The sequence below is a fragment of the Typopeltis vanoorti genome, chromosome 14 (genome assembly GCF_054136105.1).
Source record: "Typopeltis vanoorti isolate ZY-2024b chromosome 14, IOZ_Tvanoo_1.0, whole genome shotgun sequence".
NCBI classification, from domain to species: Eukaryota; Metazoa; Arthropoda; class Arachnida; order Uropygi; family Thelyphonidae; genus Typopeltis; species Typopeltis vanoorti.
This window is the reverse complement of record NC_143562.1, coordinates 113,214,265-113,241,328: the sequence shown is the minus strand read 5'-3', so window position 1 is coordinate 113,241,328 and position 27,064 is coordinate 113,214,265. Positions and strand designations below refer to the sequence as shown.

Here is a 27,064-nt window from a genome sequence, read left to right as displayed (position 1 = left end):
GTTCCTCGGCACAATTTGAATGATGGCGGCTACTGCAGCTCCAGTTACAAATGGCATGTCACCAAGTCCTTCCCCATTCAAGGACTCCGTTTTGCATTACATAATAAAGGATTTTGTGGCATGCGGGACTTGTGGCATGTATGCATCCCAGCAATTGGATATGTGGCGAGTGAGAGAAGGGGGGAGAGTGCATATATGCGTAAAATGTAGGCAATGGGAGGAATTCAGTGAGTTAGATGTTACAATATCTGACCTCGTTGCGTCAGGAGCAGGAGATTTTCGAGAGACGAGTAGTGTGATAGGTGAGAATAACGAGTGAAATATGAATGAAAAAATAAGCGTGTGGAAGGCTTGAACGATTGTGAAGTTTTCGGAGATGGTCATGATTGGGAGGATGAATGGTGAGTAAGAGTGGCTAATTTGTAGAGAGAGAGAGAGAGAGATAGATAAGCTGAAAGAGATGGTGGAATGTCTCAGGATTGAGATGAGAAGTATGAAAGATGAGATTAGACGAATGGGATGAATGCAAATCGAATCAGAGTAGGAGTGAGAGAGAGAGGTATGGGAATGATAGAAGAGGAGAGAATACAAGCAGTAGAAGAGAGGGAATGAACAGGAATGAGAGAGAGTTATGGGAATGATAGAAGAGGAGAGAATGGAAACAGTCAGAAGGAGAAAATGCCGGATGCAGGGATAGAGTGATGCCAGGACAGCAGGTAAGTAGGGGAACACACAGTGAAAGAGGTAGAGGAGAGAGAGAGAGAGAGAGAGAGTGAGGGATACAGGTGACCAATCAAGAAACAGAGTGGTAAGAGCTGTGATGTATGGAGACTCTATGATCCGTGGTGTGCAAGATAGAATGCCAGAGGAGTGTTTGCCTGGAGGAACGATGGAGAGTGTGGCTATGGCAATTAAGCAGGGTGAAAGAATGGATGAGATAATTGTGATGGTGGGCACGAACGACTTGAGAGGCAATGTAAACTGGGTGGTGAAAGATCTGAGATTCTTGCTTGAGGTTATACAGAAGAAAACGCAGAGAGGAAAGATTGTGTGTGTGTGTGTGTGTGTGTGTGTTGCCCAGGTATGATAGTGACGAGCTGAGAAGAAGAGCAGTAATAATGAATGGCATAATAGCCAGAATGCGTCAGAAGAGAGGATTGGAATATGTGGATACTTGGAGGGTATTTGAGGATAGAAAGGAACTGTATGTGAGAGACCGCTTGCATTTGAATGAGGAAGGACTTAGGCATCTGGAGAGATTGCTGTTTTCTGAACGAGTCAGTTTGTCAATGCAGAGAATCCTAGGGTGGATAGTAGCAGGGGTAGACTCTTGGGGGAAGGGGACAACATCGAGTAATACTGAATCCAGTGAGGTCTGGAGGAGATAATGATAGGTATAGGAGCAGTGACATTTTTATGCTTTATACTAATGACAGAAGTATCCAGAATAAAGGAGATGAATTGGTGCCACTGATAGCATCAGCCTGGCCAAAGATTATTGAAATCTCTGAGATGTGGTTGACAGAACATGATATAATAACAGGAATAGAAGTAGCAGGGTACAGCATTTTTCGGCAGGATAGGAAGGGAAAACGTGATGGTGGAGCGCTGCTTATGATAAATGATGACTTATGTCCTCGAAGAGTGGAGGCTCTGGAAGGCAGTGACACTAATGGTTTTGAAAGCATATGGTGTGAGGAGGTGAGCAAGACAGGATATTTAGTGGGATGTTGCTATAAACTAAGGATCACAGAGGCTGGGGACCAGGAGATGTTTAGGCACTTGAGCTTGGCAAATACAAGAATGATTGTTATGGGAGATATTAACTACAGCAGGGAAGAGGAAAATGCATGTAGTAACAAGGGAATGGAATTTCTAGAATTCTTGAGGGACAGATGTCTTAGGCCACATGTAATAGAGGGAACAAGAGGTTCAAGAGTTTTGGATTTTGTCATAGCATCAGAAGATCTTATAATGACTGAGATGACATCTCTACCCCTAATTGAAGAGAGTGATGTGGTTTTAACTTGGAAGATGAATAGACAATCAGGAGTATCAAAGAAAAGGGAACGTATGGAATTATAGAGCGGGTGAGTATAATAGTCTTAGATATCAACTTTGGACAGTTCCATGGAGGGAGGAATTGGAAGGGCGAGATATCATTAGTGTTTTGGAAATTGTGAAGGAATATTTGTTAGCAGCAATAGTAAGCTGCATTCCATGAGTAAAGAAAAGAACACAATTTGGTATAAACTGGATGACAAACAATATCAAACTGGAACTGCAGGTGAAAAAGAGGTTATGGAAGTGATTTAAGGAGAGAGGTGAAGAGCAGATGCATGAAGAATATAAGACTAAAGCCAGGAGAGAGACTAATATGGTAAGGAAGGTGAAACTGGAATATGAGAAGAGATTGGCATTAAGATCCAAAGAAAATCCTAGGGAATTTTTTAGCTGTGTGACCAGTAGGAGGACAAATGATTGTGAAAGAATGACATTGTGGAATAAAAATCGGAATAGAATGACTGATGCAGAGGATATAGTGGAGTTGTTCAATGAACACTTTATTGGAGTATTTCATTCTGGAGAAATAGGTTTTAATACTAGAGGGATAGGGCAGGTTCAAGGTTTAGAGGTGCAAGAGGAGAGTACTCTGAATGTCAGTAAAGCTGTGGGACTGGATGGTATTTCAGCACAAGTTTTGAGACAATGTGCTAAAGAACTGACAGCTCTGTTGACCTGGCTTTTCAATGAAATGTCTGCCTACGGGAAAGGTACTCAAGGAATGGAAGGAAGATAAGTTGGTGCCATTGCATAAGGGTGGTAGCAGACTGGAAATGTCTAATTATAGGCCAGTTTGTGTGTCATCAGTAGTTGTTAAGGTCTTGGAGATATTAGTGAGGGACCATATACAGCGTTGGGCAGATGAGGGTAATGTTATCTGTGAGAATCAACATGAATTTGTTAAGGGGGGGCCCTTGCTTTAGTAATATGATTGCGTTGTATAATAAAGTGACAAGTGCAGTTGATGAGCCGTATACTGCCATTTTTTTGGATTTTGCAAAGGCATTTGACAGGGTGCCATATGATAAGCTGATATTTAAGTAGCAGCACATGGGTTTGGATGTCAGGTTGGTCATCTGGATTCAAGATTGGCTGTCCAATTGGTAACAGAGAGTTCTGTATGGTGGGGTAGTTTCAAGGAGGCAGAAGGTTACAAGTGGGGTCAGTACTGGGACCTATATTGTTTAATCTTTATATCAATGACATTGTTAGTGGATTGCAGGGGAGTATTCAGTTGTTTGCAGATGATGTGAGGCCGGGAAGGGTTATTAGTAATAGTGCAGATGTGGCAGCCCTGCAAGAGGATTTGAATAAACTGGACAGGTGGGTAAATGAATGGATGTGTCGGTTAAATTATTATTATTATTATTATTATTTTTTTTATGTTGGCCCCATTATACAGGAGGTTGACTGGTCACCCTATAGTACGTTAGTACAGTATATGGGTGATGGGTTGTGAAAGGAGAAACTTGTTTACATTTGATTTGAACGCCTGTATATTGTATTCCTTGGGAAATACGTCAGGGGGAAGACTGTTCCACAGTACTACAGTAGCAGGGATGAATGAAGAGGAGAAGAAACTTGTTCTGTGGGTTTCGAGGTGTACCGTAAAAGGATGTTGGGCGGCAGCTGTATGTGTTCCAATGGGCTTAGTACAGGGTAGGGGAATTATTGATGCTGTTCCAGATGAACCTTTCCCGTGAAAGTATTTATAGAATATACAGATTGCAGAGACCTAGCGTCTATGTGAAAGTGGGGGGAGTGAGTTGGTGAGGGATGGGTCATTTATTAGTCTAATTGCTTTCCTCTGTATTGAGTCAAGCATTTTGAGGGAGCTTTTTGGAGCCCCACTCCAAATATGAGAGCAGTATTCGAGAGCTGGGCTATAGTGTTAACAGCTGTTTAGAGGTGAAGTAGCATCTTGAGCGAAAGAGAAAACCTAGTTTTTTGGAAGCTGAGGATGCAATGGTTGTGATGTGTTTATGCCAGGAGAGGCTTGATGTCAAGGTAATTCCGAGAAGAGAAATTTCGTCTTGTCTGTGAATTTGAGTGTTATCGAAAACAATGCTGCAGGAAAATGGTTTTTTTTTGTGAGAAATAAGACAGAACTGGGTTTTACTAGCGTTGAAGTTGACAAGGTTGTCTGAGCCCCATCGGAGGATGGCTCGGAGGTCGGAATTAAGGGCAGTGGTGGTTGATGTTCTGTGGGTTGAAGTGAGTTGTGTAGGGTAGGGTTTGTCAAATGAAAGGGAGGAATGTAGTGTGCTGTCATCTGCAAAACTGTGTACTGGGTTAGAGGTCAACTGAAATAGGTCATTGATATATAGAAGGAAGAGGGTCGGTGAGAGAACTGAGCCTTGAGGGACCCCGGCATTAGTTGGGTGGTGAGAGGATAGGGAGCCGTCTACCATCACACATAGTGTGCGTCCAGACAGGAAGCTGGCAATCCATCTGCAAGTCCTGAGGCAGCACAAAGGCTTACTAAGTAAAGGCTTACTTAACAATTTGATTTAATGTGCTTCTTCCATTCCTAAAACCTCCTTGTTCTATTATCAGTAGAGAACTTGTCCAGTGATGGGTGATGTATGAGAGTAGATCTCCTGTTGAACAGCTTTGGCGGAATCCATACTGGTGGTCGCTTAATAGCTGGGTACCTTTGAGGTAGATTAGGATTTGAGAGTTGATGATTTTCTCCATTACTTTAGATAGGACTGAAGTGAGTGAGATAGGGTGGTAGTTAGATGGTAGTGATTTGTCACCCTTTTTAGGAATCAGTTGAATATAGGCCAGTTTCCAGGTTTTGGGATATATACCAGTGGAGTAAGAAGTGTGTACAGGTGAAATAGGATAGGAGTCAGTTCAGATGCGCAGACCTTCAGGATAATTGGAGGAATTCCGTCTGGGCCAGGAGACTTTTTTGTGTCTGATTTAGACACAAAAAACACAGCAAAAGACAGCAGGTTTGTTATGTCTTTTTGGCAAAAGGATATAGGGGCATTATATGTTGGGCAGTTGGAATGACTGGAGGGCATTTGCCATCGTCAGTTATATGTGCATTGGAGGTAAAGTGTGATGCCTGGAGATTAGCTTTTTCTATGGGTGATGTTGCAAATGAGCCATCTGGGTATGATAGAGGTGGGAATAGTGTAGGGCAAAAGTTACGGCCAATTGCCTTGGCAAGGGACCAAAAGGCACAGCTGCCGTTTGGACAGACTGCAAGCTTCCTGCTTTTTGCCTGTTCAAATTCTGTTTTGGAAGTATTGATAGTTTTCTTGCATTTGTTTCGGGCTTCAGTGTAGGCATTGAATGAGGATGGGGTTCTTGATTTGAGCCAGTTGTGGTATGCCTGACTTTTCATTTGTACAGCCTTGGCACATTTTTTGGAGAACCAGAGTTTAGTTAGGGGATGGCAGGTCTGAGTAATGTGGGGAATATATGCTTTCATGCCAGTGAGGATCGCTTTGGTGATGCGTTTGGTGCATATGTCTGGACTGGAAGACCGAAACAATAGTCTAACCATGGGAATGAAGCATAGTAGTCTTGGAAACTGTTCCATTTGGCACTATTATAATGCCAGACTACTATTGTGTGGGAGTAACTATGTAGGCGTTGTTGCATGGGGGAGGAGATAAGCACTAATTTGTGGACTTACTACATTCACTGCATATTTGGAGGGGTCATTAGTAAGGAAGAGATCTAGTGTATTTGCAGAGTGGTTTGGGTTATCTGGTATTCTGGTCGGTTTTTGAACAATTTGTGTGAGGTCATTAGTGACTGTAAATGTTTCAGCATCTCTGCTTGCAGGATCTGAATGACTGGAAGAGGAAAGCCAATTGGTGTTATGGACGTTGAAATCACCCAGGAGGATGATTTCGCTGTTTGGGGAGGAGTATGACTGGAGAAAATCAAATTTTAAGGAGAGGAAATGAAAGAGCTCTGAGTGGTGGTATTAGGAGAGCGATAGAGAGTTTTTGTACTAGTTTGGATTGTTTGTAGTCTATTACCCAACTGTTGTCTCTATTTTGGCATTTTTCTTCTAGTTGTTTTCGGAGTTGACATCTTTGTTCTCTCTGGGCAAAGGTTAAACAGGTTGAGCACATATGAGCGACTGGGGGCAAGTGTCCTTTAGCTTGTTGTTTATCGCTATTATAAATTTGGTTGTGTTTATTGGTGAGTCGCAGGTCACTTTCATGAGACGTGGATAGTTCATTCCTTCCTTTCTTTTGTTTATGGATCCGATACGATGCCATTTGATGATGTTTCTGGGATCGAAATTGCATTCTCCTGCAAGTTTGCCGATGTCTTCTTTTAGGGATTTACCATTTTCTGTTGGAAAGTTTAGGATAACAGCATTGAGTTTCCTATTTTCGGCCTCGAGTAACTCGTGTACCGATGATGCGATTAGTTCACGAAGTTCGTTAGCAGGAACGGGCGCACTTGTGGTTGGGCGCTGATCATTGAGCATCTCGAGCTTAGTTTCCAACTTTCCGATTTTGGAGGAGACGGTATCGATCATGATAAGCTGCTGCTCGAGGTTTGTGACTTTTGCCTAGGTTTAGTATTTGTTTTATGGAAGGGAGGCACATCGTACAGAAGTAGGGCTGGTTTAGATCGGTGAAAAGCTTCTGTGCTAATTCATTTATTTTCGTGCAAGAAATATGTATCCAGTTGCAGCAGAAATCGCACAATATCCCTGTTTTCCCTTCTATGACTTCAGTTTCACAGCTGCAGCACTGCTTAATGTCATTCAGTTTGTTTGTAATCGGCGACGCACTGACGGGACTCGAGGTAGTCTTCTGATGTTGGCTTTTGTTGCCGCCATCTTTATTTCAGACGGTAGGCATAGCACTTTCACGTGTCTGTTTTTTAGTTGTACAACTTACGAGTTGTACTGTAGTAGTACAACTCTTTTCCTTTTTCTGCTTATTTTTTACAAAAAACACTTGCAGTTACGATAAAATGCGGGAGCACAAATTTTGATGCAGCAAATGCATCAAAATGCATAGTCTTGAAGTTTACATCGATGGGAGGCCGCATACTCAATTGGAGGAGCTCTACTGGAGGAAGTAGGGGACACGAGATCTGGGGGTGATGATTGATAAAAAACTGAAATTCAGGGAGCATATTACAAAGGTGGTAAAGGTAACCCAGAGGATTGCTGCAATACTGAGAAGGATGCTGACCTGCAGAGATAAAAGAGTTATTCTGTTGTATAAGACCCTGATCAGCACACTTGGACTATTGGTCTCCAGGATTTGAAGGGGATAAATTAACTGTGGAAAGGAAGAGGCAGATAACAAAGATGGTTTCAGGACTGTACAATGTTAGTTATGAGGATCGGCTGAGGGAATGTGGACTGCAGAGTTTGGTGGATAGAAGAAGGAGAAGTGATATGATCGAGACTTTTAAACTGTTGAGAGGCATTTACAGGGTTGACACTGGGGAGTTCTTTCACTTGGTGGAGCAGCAGGAAGGAGTGATGACAAGGGGCCATCCCTGGAAGTTACGAAAGGAAGCTGTGAGCAAGAGGGTGAGGAATGGCTTCTTTGAGTGGAGGGTGGTTGAACTGTGGAATGCACTGCCTGATAGTGTGACGAGAGCAAGAATGGTCAATTAGTTCAAGGAGTGGTATGATAGACTTTGTGTTTCATAGGAAGGTACTCCCACGATGAGTCTCTTGACTCCATGGAGGCCTGAATAATAATAATATTTTGGTGGATGTGAAAACATACCTTTGCCAACAGGGAGTTTAAGAGATTTAACTGGTCAAGGATAAGAACCTCCTGTAATTCCAAACATCAAATGCAAAGTCCCTCAGAAAAAAAAAATATGGTTGAGCACCCTTATTGGAGAACAGTCAAATCATGAAGTGATTTACATTCCTTGCCTATATGGAATCATCCATTGGCAAACTTGCAAAATTACTCAAGGAGTTACCGCTTCAAGTTTGGCAGATTATCCTCAAAGCACCTGAAACAATTGTTTTAAATATCACTCCTACACACACACCCGAATCTGCAGACCTATAGCACATCAGTGCTGTGTAAGGGCAAATGTTGCGAGAAACATAATCTTTTGATATTTCTTGTAGTACGAAAGACTTGATTATGGCCCGCACATCTTCCCATTTCCTGAAAATACTATAACCCTTACATTCGTATAACTACATCAACTCTCAACCAAACCTCTTTAATGTACTTGTTTTTATTATGAAATTCTGGAGTTAATTTCTTTTCTTGGAAGGAAGGTAAGATAGTGCTGTTGCATAAGAGCGGTAGCAGACTAGAAGTGTCTAATTATAGGCCAGTTTGTGTGTCATCAGTAGTTGTTAAGATCTTGGAGAAATTAGTGAGGGACCTTATAGAGCAATGGGCAGATGAGGGTAACGTTATCTGTGAGAGTCAACATGGATTTGTGAAGGGGGTGCTCTTGTTTTACTAATATTCTAGCCTTTTATAATAAAGTTACAAGAGCGGAAGATGAGGGAAAGGCATATACTGCCATTTTCTTGGATTTTAAGCGAAAGCATTTGACAGGGTGCCACATCATAAGGTGATATTTAAGTATTTAAGCATATTTATAAATAAATATTTAAGCAGCACATGGGTTTGGATGTCAGGTTGGTCAACAGGATTCATGATTGGCTGTCTGATGGGTATCGGAGAGTTGTGTATGGTGGGGCCCTTTGAAGGTGGCGGAGGGTTACAAGTGGGGTCTCATGGGCTCAGTACTGAGACCTATATTGTTTACCCTTTATATCAATGACATTGTCAGTGGATTGTAGGTGGATATTCAGTTGGTTGCAGATGATGTGATGCTGGGAAGGGTTATTAGTAATAGTGCAGATGTGGTGGCCCTGCAAGAGGATTTGAATAAGCTAGATAGATGGGCAAATTGGTTTAATGCCAAAATGTAAGTTTTCGAGGTTTGGGACACATCGATGGGATGCTGCACTCTATTGGAGGAGCTATACTGGAGGAAGTAGAGGAGACAAGAGATCTTGGGTTGATGATCGATAGAAACTTGAAATTCACGAGACATATTGCAAAGGTGGTGAAGGTAACACAGAGGGTTGCTGCAATAATGAGAAGGACACTGACTTGCAGAGATAAAAGAGTTATCATTCCATATCATGTACAGATGCAGATAGCAAAGATGGTTTCAGGACTGTACAATGTTAGTTATAAGGATCGGCTGATGGAATGTGGACTGCAGAGTTTGGTGGATAGAAGAAGGAGAAGTGATATGATCGCGACTTTTAAACTGTTGAGAGGAATTTACAGGGTTGACACTGGGGAGGTCTTTCACTTGGTGGAGCAGTGGGAAGGAGCAATGACAAGGGGCCATCCCTGGAAGTTATGAAAGGAAGCTGTAAGCAAGAGGTGGAGGGTGGTTGAACTGTGGAATACATTGCCTGATAGAGTGGTGAGAGCAAGAACAGTCAAAGAGTTCAAGGAGTGGTATGATAGACCTTATGTTTCCTAAGAGGGACCTCCCACGATGAGTTGATAGACTTTGTGTTTCCTAGGAAGCACCTCCCGTGATGAGTTTTTTGACTCCATGGAGGTCTGAATAATAACAATAATAATATTCATTTTGAAGAACTGGTGATGAAGTCTCTTTGGGGAATACTTCTTGGGGAACTTTTCTCTGAAACTGAACCTGCTATTCCCGTTTCATCTTTCATGAAAGGAAAGATGAATGGAAGTTTGGTGGGTTAGCAGTTTAACTGTAAATGCAGTTTATTATCCATAGAAACATCTGTAAAAGATACAGTTTGTGAGACAGTGACTGAAGGAAATATTTTCACTCAAATATTTTTGATATACACCACTTTTTGATATACAGGTTGTTAAATTTCTTATATTTCATCAATTAGTTCAAGCTGCCTTCTTCTGACAACAATAATTTTTAGATGTTTTTATTGCAGTACCCTAAATATGCACTATTCCATAGTTGGGTAGATTTGGGATGTGTACCGAGTACTGTACAAATGAAATTCTTACATGAAAAAGGGTGCCAAATTTTTTGAAAGCTGAGGATGCTATAGAAATGGTGTTTGTGCCAGGAAAGGCTTGGAGTAAGTGTCTTTGTCTAACTAATGATCTTTTGTTCAAGAAAAAACTGCAACAACAAAAACATTGTTCTTCTTCTTCTTAGTTCTTGGAAGCATTGGGGTTGACCAGGATGTCATTATTGCATTGAAGGATTTATGGCACTGGGATTGAGATCTTGAAGCTTGAAACATTTGACTGCATGATTTGTCACATAAGCTGGAGTAATGAGCACTGTTGTTCTCAATAAAACTGTAGCTAGGTGTGAGGTCAGTGAGAGAAGGTTGTTTATGCATATAAGCAAGAGGGTGAAACACTTGTATTAGTAGACAAATCTAAAGAGAGTACACTATATGCATGAATGACCTCAGAGAAAACTGGCTAGCCAACTACAAAGGATTATTGCAGTTTGCTGAGAAGCCCTCTATGCCAGACCCTCTCAGATTTCCAGAAAATGTGAAGTGCAACTGCAGAGTTTCCTCATACCTTTCCACAGCATGTATCCACAGGAGAATGATGTGGATGTGGGAGATCTACCTTGAATCTTGACTTGCAGAATCCAGATTAGTGGTCATTGATTAGTTAACATTTTTCAAGGTGTCGAAGTTTACTGTTGATAACCTTCTCCATTATATTAGACAGTACTGAGGTGAAAGCAACAGGTTCAGTACTTTGTTATCAGATGCTTTTTTTAACTTACAGAATACAGGTTTGCTTACATGCTGTGCAGGGTGGATGGTAGCTGAGTATAACTCAGGAGCACAGTAGTTGGGTTATCATCAGAACCAAAAACCCTTTTTGATATACAGTTAAATTTGTTAAAGGTTGTTAAATTTCTTACATTTCTGGCAGAAGGCCACAGGAAGCATGCAGTGCAGTGTTCTGCTTTGAGCCAAAGATGTTTGTATGCCTTGGTAATCTGTGCTAGAGTTGGAAGAGAAGAATGACATCAGGAGGTCAGTTTTCAGATCTGAATGTGAGAGAGAGAGAGAGAGGTGTGAGCACAAACACAGAAATTTTATTTAATGGCTTTTGCAAGGGACCAGAAGTCATGGCTGCCATTTGTGCAAGAGATGAGTTTTTTTCATTTAGCTTTTTCAGAATTAGACTTAGTTTTGTTAATGGTTGTTTTTCAATTGTTGTGAGCACCACTTATTTTATTTCGTATATTTTAGCACACTTTTTAATAAAACTGGCAAAATGAAACTAGACATGAAAATTGATAACAGAGTAAAACATGGGAAAGTTCAAAACCAGTTGAATAAATTTTATTTGGAACAAGAGACTTGGGCTGTTTGAAATTAGGACTGAAACTAAGGCTGTGAAACCAATATACTATGACTGTTAATTTCATGTTTTCTCCATCCACTTTGCCTGTTTTACAAGATTAAAAAGCAGAGTTTCCAGGAGAGAAACCCTGCCACCTCGACAAGAGACTGCTCACCTTCAATTGAAAAGCTCTTATAAATTTTCAAGCCCTTTAGTTGGATTCCCATCTAGAAGACACAAACCTATATAAGAGATTTTTTTTCCCATAAGAAAGTGACTTAGGCAGTATCATAGTTGGCAGGGTTTTTTTCCCCTGAAACTTGGAGTTTCATCACTCAAAACAGGCAAACTGACCAGAAGAGCACACATAGTTTACAGACATATTTGCATCATAGCCATAGTTACTTTGGCTGTAATTCACACAGCAACCCTTATACAAGTTCTCTGTAGCCTAGACCAGATTCAAACCCAATCTTTTCAACCAGAGGACATCATTGTTATTGGCTTGAGGAACAGAAGGTCTCTGGAATAAAAGAGAAATCATTATGTTAGTAATATTATTATTATTATTACATGACACTTTCAAGAAGTCCAAAGGCTCATCAGGGCACCTACTCTACAACTCTCTGTCTCCACCACCACCAAAGAATTAAATAAGAGCATAATTTCTTGGTATCTTTAATTTATAGGCTAAATTAATGGTATTTATTTTTGAGAAGGGGGGGGTGGAAAGGAGAATACATGTCATTCATAGAATTGTGATATGCTAGTCTTAATAGTGCTGCTTCAGTATGCTAAGACTGATGCTTCCCATTCAACAGTAGTCTTTTAATATACAGCAGTGCCTCAAATAGTGTGGTTAATGCATGTCAAAAATATTCAGTGCCAACTGAAACTGCATTGAGTGGAGCATTAATGTAATGGGCTTCAGTGCAATGTATTCTGAACAAACAGTTACTGAACCGATGCATAAACAGATCCTTAAGAGACATTATTTGATGCAATGAAACAATACATGATGCTTTATAATTTTAAGTTTTCATTCTGTTTTTAATCATTTACGTTTCTTAGGTCCTTCGCCTCCTTTACATTTCTCTCCAGCTAAAAGGCTGCGGGTTCGAATCCTGCCATGGCAATGGATGTTTGTGATTGTCTGTGAAAATACTAGTGGTGGTGGTGGTGGAGGACGGTAGACGGCGTTGGAGTAGATGATGTGGTTTGATGTAATTAGAGGATTGAGTGTTGAAGACGGAGAGTTGTAGAGCAAGTGACCTCCCTTGATGAGTCTGGGACTCCTTGGTGGTGTCAAGTAATAATAATAATAATACTGCATATGAAGGGGTAATAAGGTGCACCATAAAAAGTTTGTTAAGTGACCATGTCTTTGCTGCTGCAATCCTGTACTGTGGCTAGATAGGTGAATGCAATAAATATGAACAAGAATGTTTGGGAACTTTGTTTAAAATGCTTGGAAATGCAGAACGTTTTTTTAATGCTCTGAAGCATGCTCTACCTCAGTTTTGTATTAATTAAAATTGTATTCAGTATTATTGCCTTTTTGATGAAATTGCCATATATGTACTGTAATGCATTTTATATTAATTACAAATCATATTATAGTGAACTCATACTGTTTAAAACTGCATTATGCATGGTATTGCTCTATGTGGATCCTGTATGTTGCTCTTCTGATTGGTTCATCAGTTGTTCTTGTTTGCTATAGGAATATAACCCCTTATAAGTTGAATTGGTGAAAAAAAAAATCACTGTGATATTTATATTAACATGAACTTAAGCATATTCTTATAACCATTTGAAAAAAATTATTAGATACATTGCTTAGAAAGAAGTCAGTGAACACCATAGTATGACGAACAAACTGCCATGGCACCCACCTTAATAAAATGTAGGACCCACTTTCACTACGATGACTGCAGCAATCCTACAGGGCATACTTTCCACAAGTGTATGATAGCGATCAATGTGAATTTTGGACCATTCTTTCTGTAGGCATGTAATGAGATACTGGATGTCCCTTGACCTCACACGACACTCCAATTCATCCCACGGGTGTTCAGTGGGATTGAGATCAGGGCTCTGTGGAGGTCAGTTGAGTGTGGTGACATTCATGTCCACAAACCATGCAGTCACATCAGCAGCCTTATGACATGGTGCATTGTCTTGCTGAAAGCGACAATGGTCAGTTCCACAGAAATGCCAAAAAGCAGGAAGTATTGCATTATCCAGAACATCAGAAACCTCTGGAGTTCATTGTTCATAGCACCACAAACAGACTTCCAAGGCTAAACCAGGAAAAACAGGACCATACTATCACACTGCCAACTCCGAATTTCATAGTTGGGGTTATGCACTCTGGTAAGAGATGTTCACCAGGTGTCTGCTACACCCACATCTGTTCATCTGCTCAATAGAGGGTGATTTGTCACTCCATTACACACACCTTTCCAAATTTCGACATCCCACTGTACATGCTGTTTGCACCACTGAAGATGATGCTACTTGTTGATTTGGATAATGTGGGGCTTGCATCTTTTTAGTCCTGCTATGGGAACCCATGTTGTAAGCCTCAGTTCTGATGTTTTTGTGCTGATTCATATTCCAGTCAATGCTTGGAGCTCTGCATTCAACATATTGACTGATGAATGGCAATTTTCACATATCCTTTATAGCAGTGCTTCCCAAACTTCTGGATGTCAGGGCCCCCTTTGCAAAAATTAAAATATTTCACGGCCCCCTCGAAAAAAAATTGTAATAGAGAGATATATTATTATAATATTTATTGTATTTATATTCAATACAAAACATACACAGCGAATATTGCAAAAATCAAATGCATATATTACATTTTTTGCCTCTTACCGTTTGGTTCTGAAGACGATGCGGGCTGTTCTGGTAAAATATGAAATACTGTCCTTTTTTTTGGGTCTGTTTCTGATTATTCGCGGGAATTTTTTTTATTTTTTATCAGCCACTTATCCATCTCAGGGTTAAATTTTTTAACGTAGAATAGATCAAATAATATCACCACTTACTGATACTGGCACACCACTGACTGATAACATGAAATTAATGAATATTACCTGAATAAGGGAATCCCCGGACCAGGAACATTTTTCTTCTTTGTGACTTTTCTCCCTTTACGGTAATTAAGCCTAACGCGAAACAGACAGCAAAGGCAGGTTATTAAAACGTGCATATGATTGGTGCGGTATTAAAAAAAGATCGCGCAACCGAAAGATAAAAGCATAGCTGACAATTGAGTTGAAATGCTAACTCTCTTCAACCAAATTCCATATGTAAAACTGCCATAGCATTCATTATATATATATATATATATATATTACTTAGTTTTAACACTTTTACGAATTTTAACACGTTCGGTTGAATTTTATTGCTACCTTGGGAAATCGAACTCACACATATCTAATTAATAACAATAGTTTTTAGTTAGATACTGTTTGCCCATGCAACATATGGTTTTGTTTCAGTCTATACAGCATAGTTTCTTTATGAGGGGACATGTGATTCATTAATTAGTGTGTTTTTATCCCAGTTGTCTCTAATTGCACTATTTGTTGAGAAATATATTGCACAGACTCCTCATACCTTATTCACTGGCATAATAAATTTACTTGTTTTTATTGCCTCTGCAGTATAGTGGCTGTTAGGGAGGGTGTGTTGTTTACCACTGCAAGCGAGTTACTATATCCCCACATGAACTTGTTTAAGCTTTTTTTCATGTGTGAAGTATATGCGAAACTTTTATTGGTGACAGAAAACTAGCTCGGATGACAGTGATAATATAAAACGAGTTTCGATATGTATATAAAGTCAATATCAACAGTCCCTGATTACGAACGCGTGATGAAAGGGACAGCAAGATTTGGAGCTTCCCCGGAGAGCATTCGAAGTAAATACAATTAACCACTGCTTTGAAATGAAACATATGAATAAGCAATATTTACTAATATTCATTAAGCGCCGAAATACGCAGGAAGCAAAGTTTGTGACCCAACACCAATGTGTGAATTTTCCATTAAAATATAAAAAATAACAAAAAATAAATAATAAAAGTTAAATACGTTTCTTTTAAAATAAAAAAACTACTTCTTAAAACATTTTAAATTTGTTTTCATTATTTCACGGTCCCCCTCAACAAAACCTGCAGCCCCAAGGGGGCTTCAGTCCACAGTTTGGGAAGCGCTGCTTTATAGCATCCAACAGCTACTTTCAATGAGTGTGGTGAGTGATTCATTGCAGGTAGGACTTCCATTGCTTTCATTTCAATATGGTATCACCGATCGTTGACCTTGAATGGTCCAATTTGTCAACAATTTGCCATACAGATAGGACTGCAGCATTACATCCTATCACAAACACAAACTCCCTCTTTCTCAGTTCTCTTCTCACAGCCGTTTCACCCAGATGCAGTTTCACTGACCTGCAAGCATCATAGTCTTCCAATTTATACTGCCTTGTTACATGTCACGATGCACCTTGCCCATGGGTGGGGGGGTGTTCATTGACTTTTCCAAGCACTGTATATTGACTTAAAAATACAGGATTAGTCAACATGAATAATAACATCTTGTAATTAGTAATTGGATTTTTATCCTTCTACAAGTGTGGTCTGAAATGTTCTCGGCCTCGACCATCAATGGCAACACTATTGGCAAGATTTTTTTTTGGAAAAAAATCTGTCATAAGCATCCATGTGAAATTGAAAGTCATTCTATCAAGTAGTTTGTTCTATACAGCTGTCTGAAGCAAAAGTATTGTCTATATCCCTTGAAATGGATAAAATTGAGTATCGTGCGGTTATAAAATTCTTTGTAAAAAAAGGATTTCTTTTGGCGTTAAGCCAAAAAAATTTCATTCGAAGTTCATAAAAGTTTATGAACTGAACAGTGCTTGGAGCATTTTAACAAGTATAAAACTGATTTTGTGTGTCAATTTATTATTATGGATGAGACTTGGATTCACCATTACACACCAGAATTCGAACAGCAGTCAAAACAGTGGACAGAAGCCAGTTGTTCAGTGCCAAAGAAGACAAAGTCAGTTCCATCAGCAGGAAAGATCATGGCATTTGGTATGCTAAAGGCATTTAGTTTATTAATTATCTTGAAAAGGGTAAAACAATGACCGAGGAATATTACTCTGATCTTTTAACCAGACTAGGCGAAAAAATTCGTGAGAAAAGACCCAGTTTGCAGAAGAAAAAAATCATCTTTCATCAGGACAATGCGCCTGCCTACAAAGGTGTTTTGGCAATGGGACAATTAAGGGATCTGAACTGTGATTGTTGGAACATCCACCCTATTCCCCAGATTTGGCTCCCTCTGACTTCTATCTCTTCCCAAAAACTAAAACTCTTCCTCTGGTCAACATTTTTCTTCAAATCAAGAGGTGATTGTTACAGATCTTACTGAGAACCACTACAGCGACAAGATTTATTCCAGCGACTGGAGCATCGCTGGAATAAATGTATTAGTCTTAAGTTAGATTATGTTGAAAAATAAAAATAATTTGGAAATTATAAATTTGTTTTTTTCATTGTTAGGCCGAGAACTTTTCAGACCACCCTCGTAGACTTGCTAAATTAATGGCATATATTCTAGAGAGAGAGAGAGAGAGAGAGAGAGAGAGTACATGTCCTGAAATAGAAATGTGATATGCTGACCTTAGATTAAGACAACAAAGATTGTGATTGTTCGAAATGATTGTACATCTCGTAATATTTTGGTCACATCTTCAGTGTGTGTGCACTATAGGTTGCTCTGAACACATCAGTCTGATACTTTATCTGTTATCATATTTTTTAGCTTCTGCGAGGATGATACATTGCTATAATTTTTTTATATCTGTTGAGTGGTGGCATATGCACAGTATATTTCATTTATATCATTGAAAAAAAAAAAAATCCATTGGATGCAGTTGGATAATTTGAGTCATTAAAGTCTGTTCCCAATCAGTAGCTCAAACAACCCAGATATGTGGGAGAATGTGATTCAAACACTAGCATCTGCAGGTGATTGTATGGCATAGCCACATCAACTTTTCTGTAAACACTACCTTTATGTAAACTAGAAATCATTAAGGTTTGAACTCCCCATAGTTGTATAGATTCATGTGGATTCTCATTCCCAAGAAGTGAATTTAGCAGTTAACCTTGCTATAGAGATGGAATGCCATTTTGTCACTGTACACAAACTACTGTCGGTAGTTTTGTCATTGTCACCATTTTTTGGTGGCCACAACATATTTCTTATCTTTGTCACAGGCTTCAAAAAATATAGAATTGGCAACATTATAGGGATGCAAAAACTGAGAGTAAATACTGTAAAATACATCACTTTTCTATGACAAACATCTCAAGTAGGCTTGCTCTATGTATTCCACAGTTGTGTCATCAGTTCTGGGACACCAAGAACTCTTGCCTTTATAAATGCATCCTTCCCCACAAATTGTGTGTATCACTTAGTAATCTAAAATTTTGCTCTAGGTTCTTATGCTGATGATTCCAGAATGATCACTGCATGGTACTGATCATTCTGGATTCATCTCATTTTGAAAAATCATTCAGATGATTTTTCCATGACCAATGCCATCTTACGACTTAAGACTTAGACTAGCACTTGACACCTGTTCATTTCAAACAGTGTCATTTTAAAGTTTGTATCTCTACCTTTTTTCATTTATGTAAATGATTTGTTCTGTGCATGGAATATTAATATTTAAAGATGTATCTTTCATTTTAACTAACCCTATCCACATACATCGCTAGTAGCAGGTTAAAGCATTTGTTGTTTTTGATGTAGGACATGGAAGCAGGGATTGAAGGGCTTTCTGAAACTTCAGAAGAGGTGAATATTTGCACATTTCCACTTATCTGAATACTTAATAGTGAGAATATTTATTTGTGTTTAATAAGTTATTGTTTTGGAGCCAAGAATTAGGTTCAGTTTAAATAAACGTATGTATATGTTCAATACTAGCATTCCACAAAAGAATGCCAGTATTTGGCAATTATTTCTCAATCCAAGATGTTTACTTACCCAGGGTTTTGTGTTCATGTGTGCTTATCTTGTTCTGGTATGTAGTCAATATGGCATTACTTTACTGCATTTTTATTGTATACTGAATTTAAGTTATTATTAGTAGATGTTTTATAGAAACATATGGGGTAGACATAATGTTATATTTAAAAAAATGGTTTAACTCGTAAAGAAAATTAGAATTTATTTACAACTCCTGAATGATGTTCATGTTATTGTGAGCAAAATATAGAAGTTGTAAATATATTCTAATTTTCTATAGAAAATTAGAATATAAATATTTGTAATATATCATTAAGTTACTATTACAGGTAACCCTCATATAACACTGTACTTATACAGTGCTGTTTCGATATAACGTGGTGTACAAATTGTAGTAACCCTTGTTCAACGCAGTATTTATACAATGCGGTTTCGATAAAAACACGTCTACAAATTGTAGAAACCCTTTATCTTTTTATATATTTTTCACCATGTGACTTAAAAATCAAATTTTATCTTTGCTAAATTTGCGGTATTGACGTACCATGCATGTACGTCAATTGTTGTGTTCGTTTTCTGCCAGGAAAGCACATTAAAAATCATAAGTGTGTTAATCTCAAGCTGAGCACTATTTTCAGGTGAGTTATATACAATATGTAATGATTTTTTATGTAAAAATTTATTTTTATAGTAATGGCCACTTTGGCGATATGGTTTAAAATGAAATTAGTGAATTAATAGAAAAACAGATTTAAATGAGAAGGAACTGGTGTAATTAATAGATGACGTCGAATCAAATTGGTGGGGAAAGTTCTGCCGAAGATTCTGATTGTGATTTTATTTGTGTATCACTTAGTAATCTAAAATTTTGCTCTAGGTTCTTATGCTGATGAGTCCAGAATGATCACTGCATGGTACTGATCATTCTGGATTCATCTCATTTTGAAAAATCATTCAGATGATTTTTCCATGACCAATGCCATCTTACGACTTAAGACTTAGACTAGCACTTGACACCTGTTCATTTCAAACAGTGTCATTTTAAAGTTTGTATCTCTACCAAGGGCTCCCATGGCAAATGCTTTTCCCTGGAATGGAATATTAGGTTCTCCTTGGTGGTGGGTGAGCCTGTCACTGAGCAAAATGGGATATAATATGCATGAAAGCATATAAATTAAACTTAAAAAGTATGTTAATTCCATTTATGTGCTTTCGATCACTCCTTTAAAGTCCATTAAAGAATTCAGTTTAAAGAAATCACCAGAAGAATTGGACTTGGCAAGAAAGTTAGGAAGTTATTTTACGGATAATGATCCCTCAATGGAGCGCTCTTCACGAGAACAATTGGATATTTGTTTAGCTCCATATTATGAACTTAATAAAAAATTACAGCATAGTTGTAAGCATGGTCTTATTACTGACTTCTTGATAACTAAAGCAGCCGAAGTATGCAATGAGAATTATACCAATAATGCCCATGAGATTTCAAGTGATGGTGACGTCCGACCACTCGTAAATAAAGAACATGTACTAAATGTTAGTTTTGAAGACAGTGATGATGATTAAAATATGCACTTTATTTTATTTTGCCTAAAACATTTATGCATTATGTACAATGAAGCTTACGTACAATTTGTATTTTTATAATTTCATACTATGTATTTGCTTCATAGTTCGTGTTTTCTTAACTTACATGAATTACCTGAATTAAATAAAAAAATATTTTTGTTTGATATGTCATTGTTGTTTATATAATTAAAAAAAAAAAACAATTTCGGAACCTAACCCTACTTTTTCTATGTGATCTGAATCTTGCATAATGCGATTTATATAATGCGGCATTTGTATGAAACCTAACATCCACGTTATATGAGGGTTACCTGTAGTGCATCTAGAATTTACGAAAAATTATCAGGCTAATCCACTTGATGATGAATAATGCCATTCATACTATCAAGTGCTAGTATAATTGGCATTACACCATCAGGTGGATTAACTGGTTTCAGCAAATTAGCAATATTGTAAAACGTAAATTATGTGACATCCAAGAAAACTTCCTAATACACTGTGGGTGCATTTGCAAATAATTTACAGAAGTCGGTTGCCTGTGAAAGTTTGGAGCTAGGCATTCCTTGATCCACTTGATTCACAGCACTTTAAAAATGATGCCAGTATAAGTCCTGTAAATTGTAGATCATTCAGCATATCATCATTGCAACTACTAAATGTGTCCATTTTGAATTGAATATCATTATGGAAGAAGACAGTTTCTTCAGCAGAGTTATGTTATCAGATGAAGTAATATTCTGCATTTCTCGTAATGTAAACAGATATGATTGTCAAATTCAGAATTGCAGTTTACCTATTAGTATTTAGATTTTGAAAAAGATTCCTCAAAAATGAATGTTTTATGTGTATTTATAGTCCCAGAAGTTCTAGGCTTATATTTCTTTACAGAGAAAACAATAAATTATACTTTCATATTTGTTAAATTAGGGACACACAACATACGTGTTGAAAAGATTATTTTACTGATTAACAATAAAATAATAACTTTACGTTTAGACCCCTGTATTGAGGTCATCTTCAGAAGGATACATTCAGAAGTATAAGAACAAGCTACATGCTGTTGCACTCTATACAAGTAAATTACATCTACGTTGTTAACTAATCTTTTTTCTTAGCCTGCCCTCTAGTGGAAAATAAAAATAAATAAAATAAATGAAAATAAAATAAAATAAAAACTACAACAAACTCTGCTAAAGTCCTCATGTACTATAATTCTTCTGGAATTATACAGTTATATTATGTCTTCTGGATTTGTACAGTACAGGTTGCTATTGAATGTTAAAAAAAAAAAAAAAAAAAAAAAAAAAAAAAAAAAAAAAAACCACTTCACTAGGTCTTGTATTGAGATTTTTCTTCGTGGTTTGATATGAAGGTTGTAGATGGGTCCTCCACATTCTTGAAATTGTTAGACCATCATTTTTATTCAGATTCGGATCATGTTTGAGCATTTCACATGCTTCCTTGAATTTCCGCTCGAACCAGGTTTTGTGCAGTGTAGGGACTTGGTACCTTTCCAGTCAATTCTGTGGTATGTTTTTTTTTTTTTTTTTTGAACATTCAATAGCAACCTGTACTGTACAAATCCAGAAGATAATCGTAATATAACTCTATAATTCCAGAAGAATCCTAGTACGTGAGGACTTTAGCAGAGTTTATTGTAGTTTTTATTTTATTTTATTTTTATTTTTTTTATTTTTATTTATTTATTTATTTTTTATTTTATTTTATTTTTATTTTTTCCACTAAAGGGCAGGCTGAGAAAAAAGATTAGTTAACAACGTAGATGTAATTTACTTGTATAGAGTGCAACAGCATGTAGCTTGTTCTTATACTTCTGAATGTCCTTCTGAAGATGACCTCAATACAGGGATCGAAACATAAAGTTATTATTTTATTATTAATCAGTAAAATAATCTTTTCAACACGTGTGTTGTGTGTCCCTAATTTAACAAATATGAATGCTGATCACCGTGTAACCCTAAAAGAAAGAATAAATTATACTGTTTGTTTCGATATACGAGGTGGTATCAAAAAGTTTCGAGAGTAGGTTTGTAACACACCAACACATGGCAGCACAAGACTGTATACACAGTCACATGGAGCACCCTTCATAAGTCAGTGTGCCAAAAGACATCGTCCTGTGTACATCGGGAGCTGGGCAACTGATGCTATTCTGACCACCTGTGTTACCACATCTGCGATTTCATCATGGACAGCAAGTTAGAACAAAAAGCAAACGTGAAATTCGAGGATCATTACCAGTGATCATTACCAGAAACTTGGGTGTAAGGGTACGACCCTGAGATGAAGCAACAGTCTTCACAGTGGAAGAGCCCATCATCTCCACAACCGAAAAAGGTGAGGCAGGTCCGCAGCTCGACTAAGTGCATGCTCATCGTCTTTTTCGGCATTCGCGGCATTGTGCATCGAGAATTCATCCTCAGGGGCCAGACTGTCAATAGTGAGTTCTACTGCCAGGATTTAAGGCGTCTGAGGGAGGACATTCGGCGAAAGCAACCAGATCTGTGTCGCACGAAAAACTGGATGCTCTATGACGACAATGCACCCTGTCACCGAGCTCTCCTCACACGTGAGTTTCTCGCCAGAAACAACATGATCTCACTTCCGCACCCATCCTACTCACCAGATTTGGCTCCTGCAGACTTCGCCCTCTTCCCGAAAATGAAGATCTAGCTCAAAGGACACTGTTTTGACACCATTGCAGAGATCCAGCGCGAATTGCAGAAGGTGCTTGACATGCTTCGAAAAGAAGACTTCCAGGACACATTTCAGAAGTGGCAGGAATGCTGGGAGCACTGTATTGATATGCAAGGGGACTATTTAGAAGGTGATAGTGTGTAAACGTAGATAAATAAAGTAATTTCTCGTAAACAGAGCCAGTCTCGAAACTTTTTGATACCACTTCATATTATGTGTCATCCACAACTTGCGATATATACATTTTTATCATTTTTCAACTGGACTTAAAACCCTAAATTTTGAAACATGTGCAGAAAACTTGCGATGTCCATTTCCAAGATAGATAGTTGGATAGAAAATGACCAGTTTGTTGGCCACCTTGTAGTCTTGGCTTTGCACTAATTACTCTTTATTGATTACATAAAGGTTAGCTGATGTCACAACAAGAATTGGAAACAAATTTTAGAGATGCCGTAGCAACAATTATTTCCTCATGCAAAAAAAATTGCTTCTCACTCCTGTGCTCACACCCTCTTTATACAGCTTCCAAGGATGACCTCTTGTTCTCTCCCAATTTTCCACCGTTATCCTACAACAACCCTTTACCAACTTGTACGTCTATGTCACATCACCCCTCTTTCTCCTATCCACATTCCAGAGATCAGAAACTATTTTGGTCAATCATCTCTGCATCCTCCCCAACATCTCTTCAACTTTTTGAAAAACCAGGTGACCAAATCTGAGCCCAGTTGTACATATGTGACCTAATCAGAGCCTTATACAATGGAACCAGAATCTCCTTACTTCTACAAATCAGTGGTCTCTGCATCATTGTCAGAATTTGTTCTATTGTCCTTACAATTTTGGCTATGGTGATGGTGGTGTTTTTTCCCTTTTCAGTTGTTTCCAACCCTAGGTGACTTTGTAGGCCTTGCGCACAAAGTTTTGTTAAGTTTAAAATTGTTAAATTGCAAAGTTTTAAATTTTAGATCCTTATCCTTGAACGACCATCTTGACGTTGAGTCAAGATGGTCGTTCAAAAACTGACATTACATACTGAATTGCTAAGGCAACCGGTCCTACAGAAGTTAAAACCATTGTGGATAACAGAATAGCAATCACAACCAGACTAAGACTAATTGACACCTTAGTGAATTCTGTCCTTTTGTATAGTTGTGGGGCCTGGACTTTATTGAAGGAAGATGAGAGGAGACTCCTGTCTTTCGAAATGAAAACTTACAGAAGACTTTTGAGAATTCCCTATACCACGCACGAAACCAATGAAAATGTCCGAAAACTGATTGACTCAAAAATGGGAGAAAAAGGGAAAATATTCTGACAGATGAAATGGTTCGGACATGTGAAGAGGGCTAATGGCATTCCAAAGCAAACCCTAGAAGGAATCGTTCTGGGATCAAGGGTTAGGGGCCGACCTCGATTAAAATGGACAAATTCCTCCCTTTCTCAACTGACATCAAGAACAAGAGACCGAGATGACTGGAGGAGGCTAGCAAAGAGTATCACCTACCAGCCATGAATGACCCAACGGTTCATTTAGGACTATGGGAGAAGAAGAAGAATCCACCATCACACAAAGATCTTATTTCCTCTACCTCCAACAGTATATCCCCAACAAGAGTAAATTCTACATCCCATCTTTGTTTTCCAAATTTTAAAACCTTACATTTCACAATGTTGAACTGTCATCCCCACTCCAGTGCCCATTCACTCAGTCTATTCAAGTCTTCTTGCTCGTAAGACCACAACATCAACTCTACTCCTCATAGTTCATCCCAGCTTTGCATCATATGCAAAACAAATATATATCCCCATTCAAATCTTCCCCAATATCATTAACATATAAGTTAAACAGAAATGACCCTAAAACAGGCCCATGAAGCACACCACTAGTGACTTTCCTCGTTTGAGAAATTGCTCCATAACTTGATACCTATCAAACAATCTCCAATTCAATATATTAGTTTAATATCTAATTCCATCCAATCTAGTTTGGCTATCAACTTATTATCTATGAAAAGTCTTTGTAAACTCTAAGTATGCTACTGTGTATCCATCTCCCACATCCAATGCTGCTGTCACTTTATTCTAATAAATAAGTAAGTACGAGGGTGGTCTGAAATGTTCTCGGCCTAACAATGAAAAACGAATTTATAATTTCAAAATTATTTTTATTTTTCAACATAATCTCCCTTAAGACTAATACATTTATTCCAGCGATGCTCCAGTGCCATTATCCTGTCCCTGTAGTGGTTCTCAGTAAGATCTGTAAAACAGCCCTCTACAGATACAATCACCTCTTGATTTGAAGAAAAATGCTGACCAACGAGGAAGAGTTTTAGTTTTGGGAAGAGATAGAATTCAGAGGGAGCCAAATCTGGGGAATAGGATGGATGGTCTAACAATTCATAGTGCAGATCCCTTAATTTTCCCATTGGCAAAACACCTTTGTGGTCAGGTACATTGTCCTGATGAAAGATGATTATTTTCTTCTGCAGACTGGGTCTTTTCTCATTAATTTTTTTGTCTAGTCAGGTTAAAAGATCGGAATTATATTCCCTGGTTATTGTTTTACCCTTTTCAAGATAATTAATAAACAAAATGCCTTTAGCATCCCAATACAGCGATGCCATGACCTTTCCTGCTGATGGAACCGACTTTGTCTTTGGTGCTGAAGAACCGACTTCTGTTCACTGTTTAGACTGCTATTTAGATTCTGGTGTGTACTGGTGAATCCATAATAATAAATCGACACATAAAATCAGTTGTATACTTGTTAAAGTGCTCCAAGCACTGTTCAGAGATTTTCATGCGAGTGTGTTTTGGATCTTCTGTGAACAAGTGTGGCACCCATCTTGCGCAAAGCTTTTTCATTTGCAATTCTTCATGCAAAATATATCCTACACGTTCGTTTGAAATGCCTATAGTCTCAGCAATTTCATGCACTTTGACTCGTCAGTCATCCAGTACCATATTGTGCACTTGATCAATGGTTTCTGGTGTTGTTACACTTATTGGACGTCCTTCACATGGATCATCTTCAACGCTGGTATGGTCATGTTTAACCTCGCCAACCATTTCTTAATTGTCGAAAACGAAGGAGAAGGGTGCCCATAAACTTTTATGAACTTCGAATGAGTCCTTTTTTTACAAAGAATTTTATAACCACACGATACTCAATTTTATCCATTTCAAGGGATAAAAATTGGATGGAATCAGACAACACTTTTGCATCAGAGAGCTGTATAAAACAAACTACTTGATAGAATGACTTGCAATTTCACATGGATGCTTATGATAGATGTACCAACTTAGAAAAGAAAATCTTGCCAATAGTGTTGCCATCTATGGTCGAGGCCGAGAACGTTTCAGACCAGCCATGTATATTACTAAAACATCCTTTAGCAAATCCGTGCTGTCCATCAAAGATAATACCATTGATGTTGATCCAATTCTGGATCCTGATTCTTACCAGCCTCTCTATACTTTAGCCACAACACCAGACACAGAGATTGGCCTATAATTCGATGCTTGAATTCTGTCATCTCCTTTATGAAAAAATTATTATTACATGACACTTCCAGGGCGTCCATAGACTCATCGAGGGAGGCCACCTACTATACAACTCTCTATCTCCACCACTCAATACACCAACTACAATGAACCGCAACTACACCAACGCCATCTATCCCCCTATCACCAGTAGTAATTTCACAGATAATCACAAACATCCATGCCCAAAGCGGGATTCGAACCCGCAGCCTTTTGGCTGGAGAGCTAACCACTCGGCCAACCAGGCCTGCTTTCCTTCTACTCCTTTGGAACTTGGCCCAATGTAAGACTCATACTAAATAAATATGTTAAGGCAGATGTTAATTCCCTGGCACATTCCTTCAAAATATGCAGTGATGTATCATCAAGTCTCACAGCTTTATTAATATCAAGTGTGCTTAATTCTCCATATATCTTTTCTTCATTCACAGTCAATCTCCTACTCATCATCCACTGTTTTCAAACTCTGATGTCACTTTCACCAGGATGAAAGACCTTTATGAACTGCTCATTAAATATCTCAACTATATTCTTTGTAGCAGTTGTCCTTATACAGCATTTTCTCGAATCAGTGCCATTCTACCATAATCTTTTTTTTTGTTTTTGTTTTTTTTTTTGCTAGCCATATACTAAAAGAACTCTAGGATTTTTTTTTTTAATTCCCTATTTTCTCTGCTCTTCATACTAAACTTTTGCTACCTTTACCAACTGAGTCACCCTCCTTGCCTGATCTTTGTATTCCTCGTGGAATTGATTATTACCATTCCTCTTTTGTTG

At 38.3% G+C, this 27,064-nt stretch overlaps 1 protein-coding gene across 5 annotated transcripts in view; it reads left to right on the top strand.

The window, feature by feature from the left end:
- The window catches only part of LOC150099843 (protein Gawky-like), a 580,239-nt gene that overhangs the window by 101,601 nt on the left and 451,574 nt on the right, over positions 1-27,064 (top strand). For 3 of the 5 annotated variants that reach the window (XM_090404074.1, XM_090404072.1, XM_090404073.1), the window contains exon 3: positions 18,230-18,274. In XM_090404074.1, the coding sequence (XP_090260200.1) occupies positions 18,230-18,274 (45 nt within the window). Of the gene's footprint in view, positions 1-18,229; positions 18,275-27,064 lie in introns of those variants that run through there. The other 2 variants (XM_090404075.1, XM_090404076.1) reach the window with 2 other exon arrangements.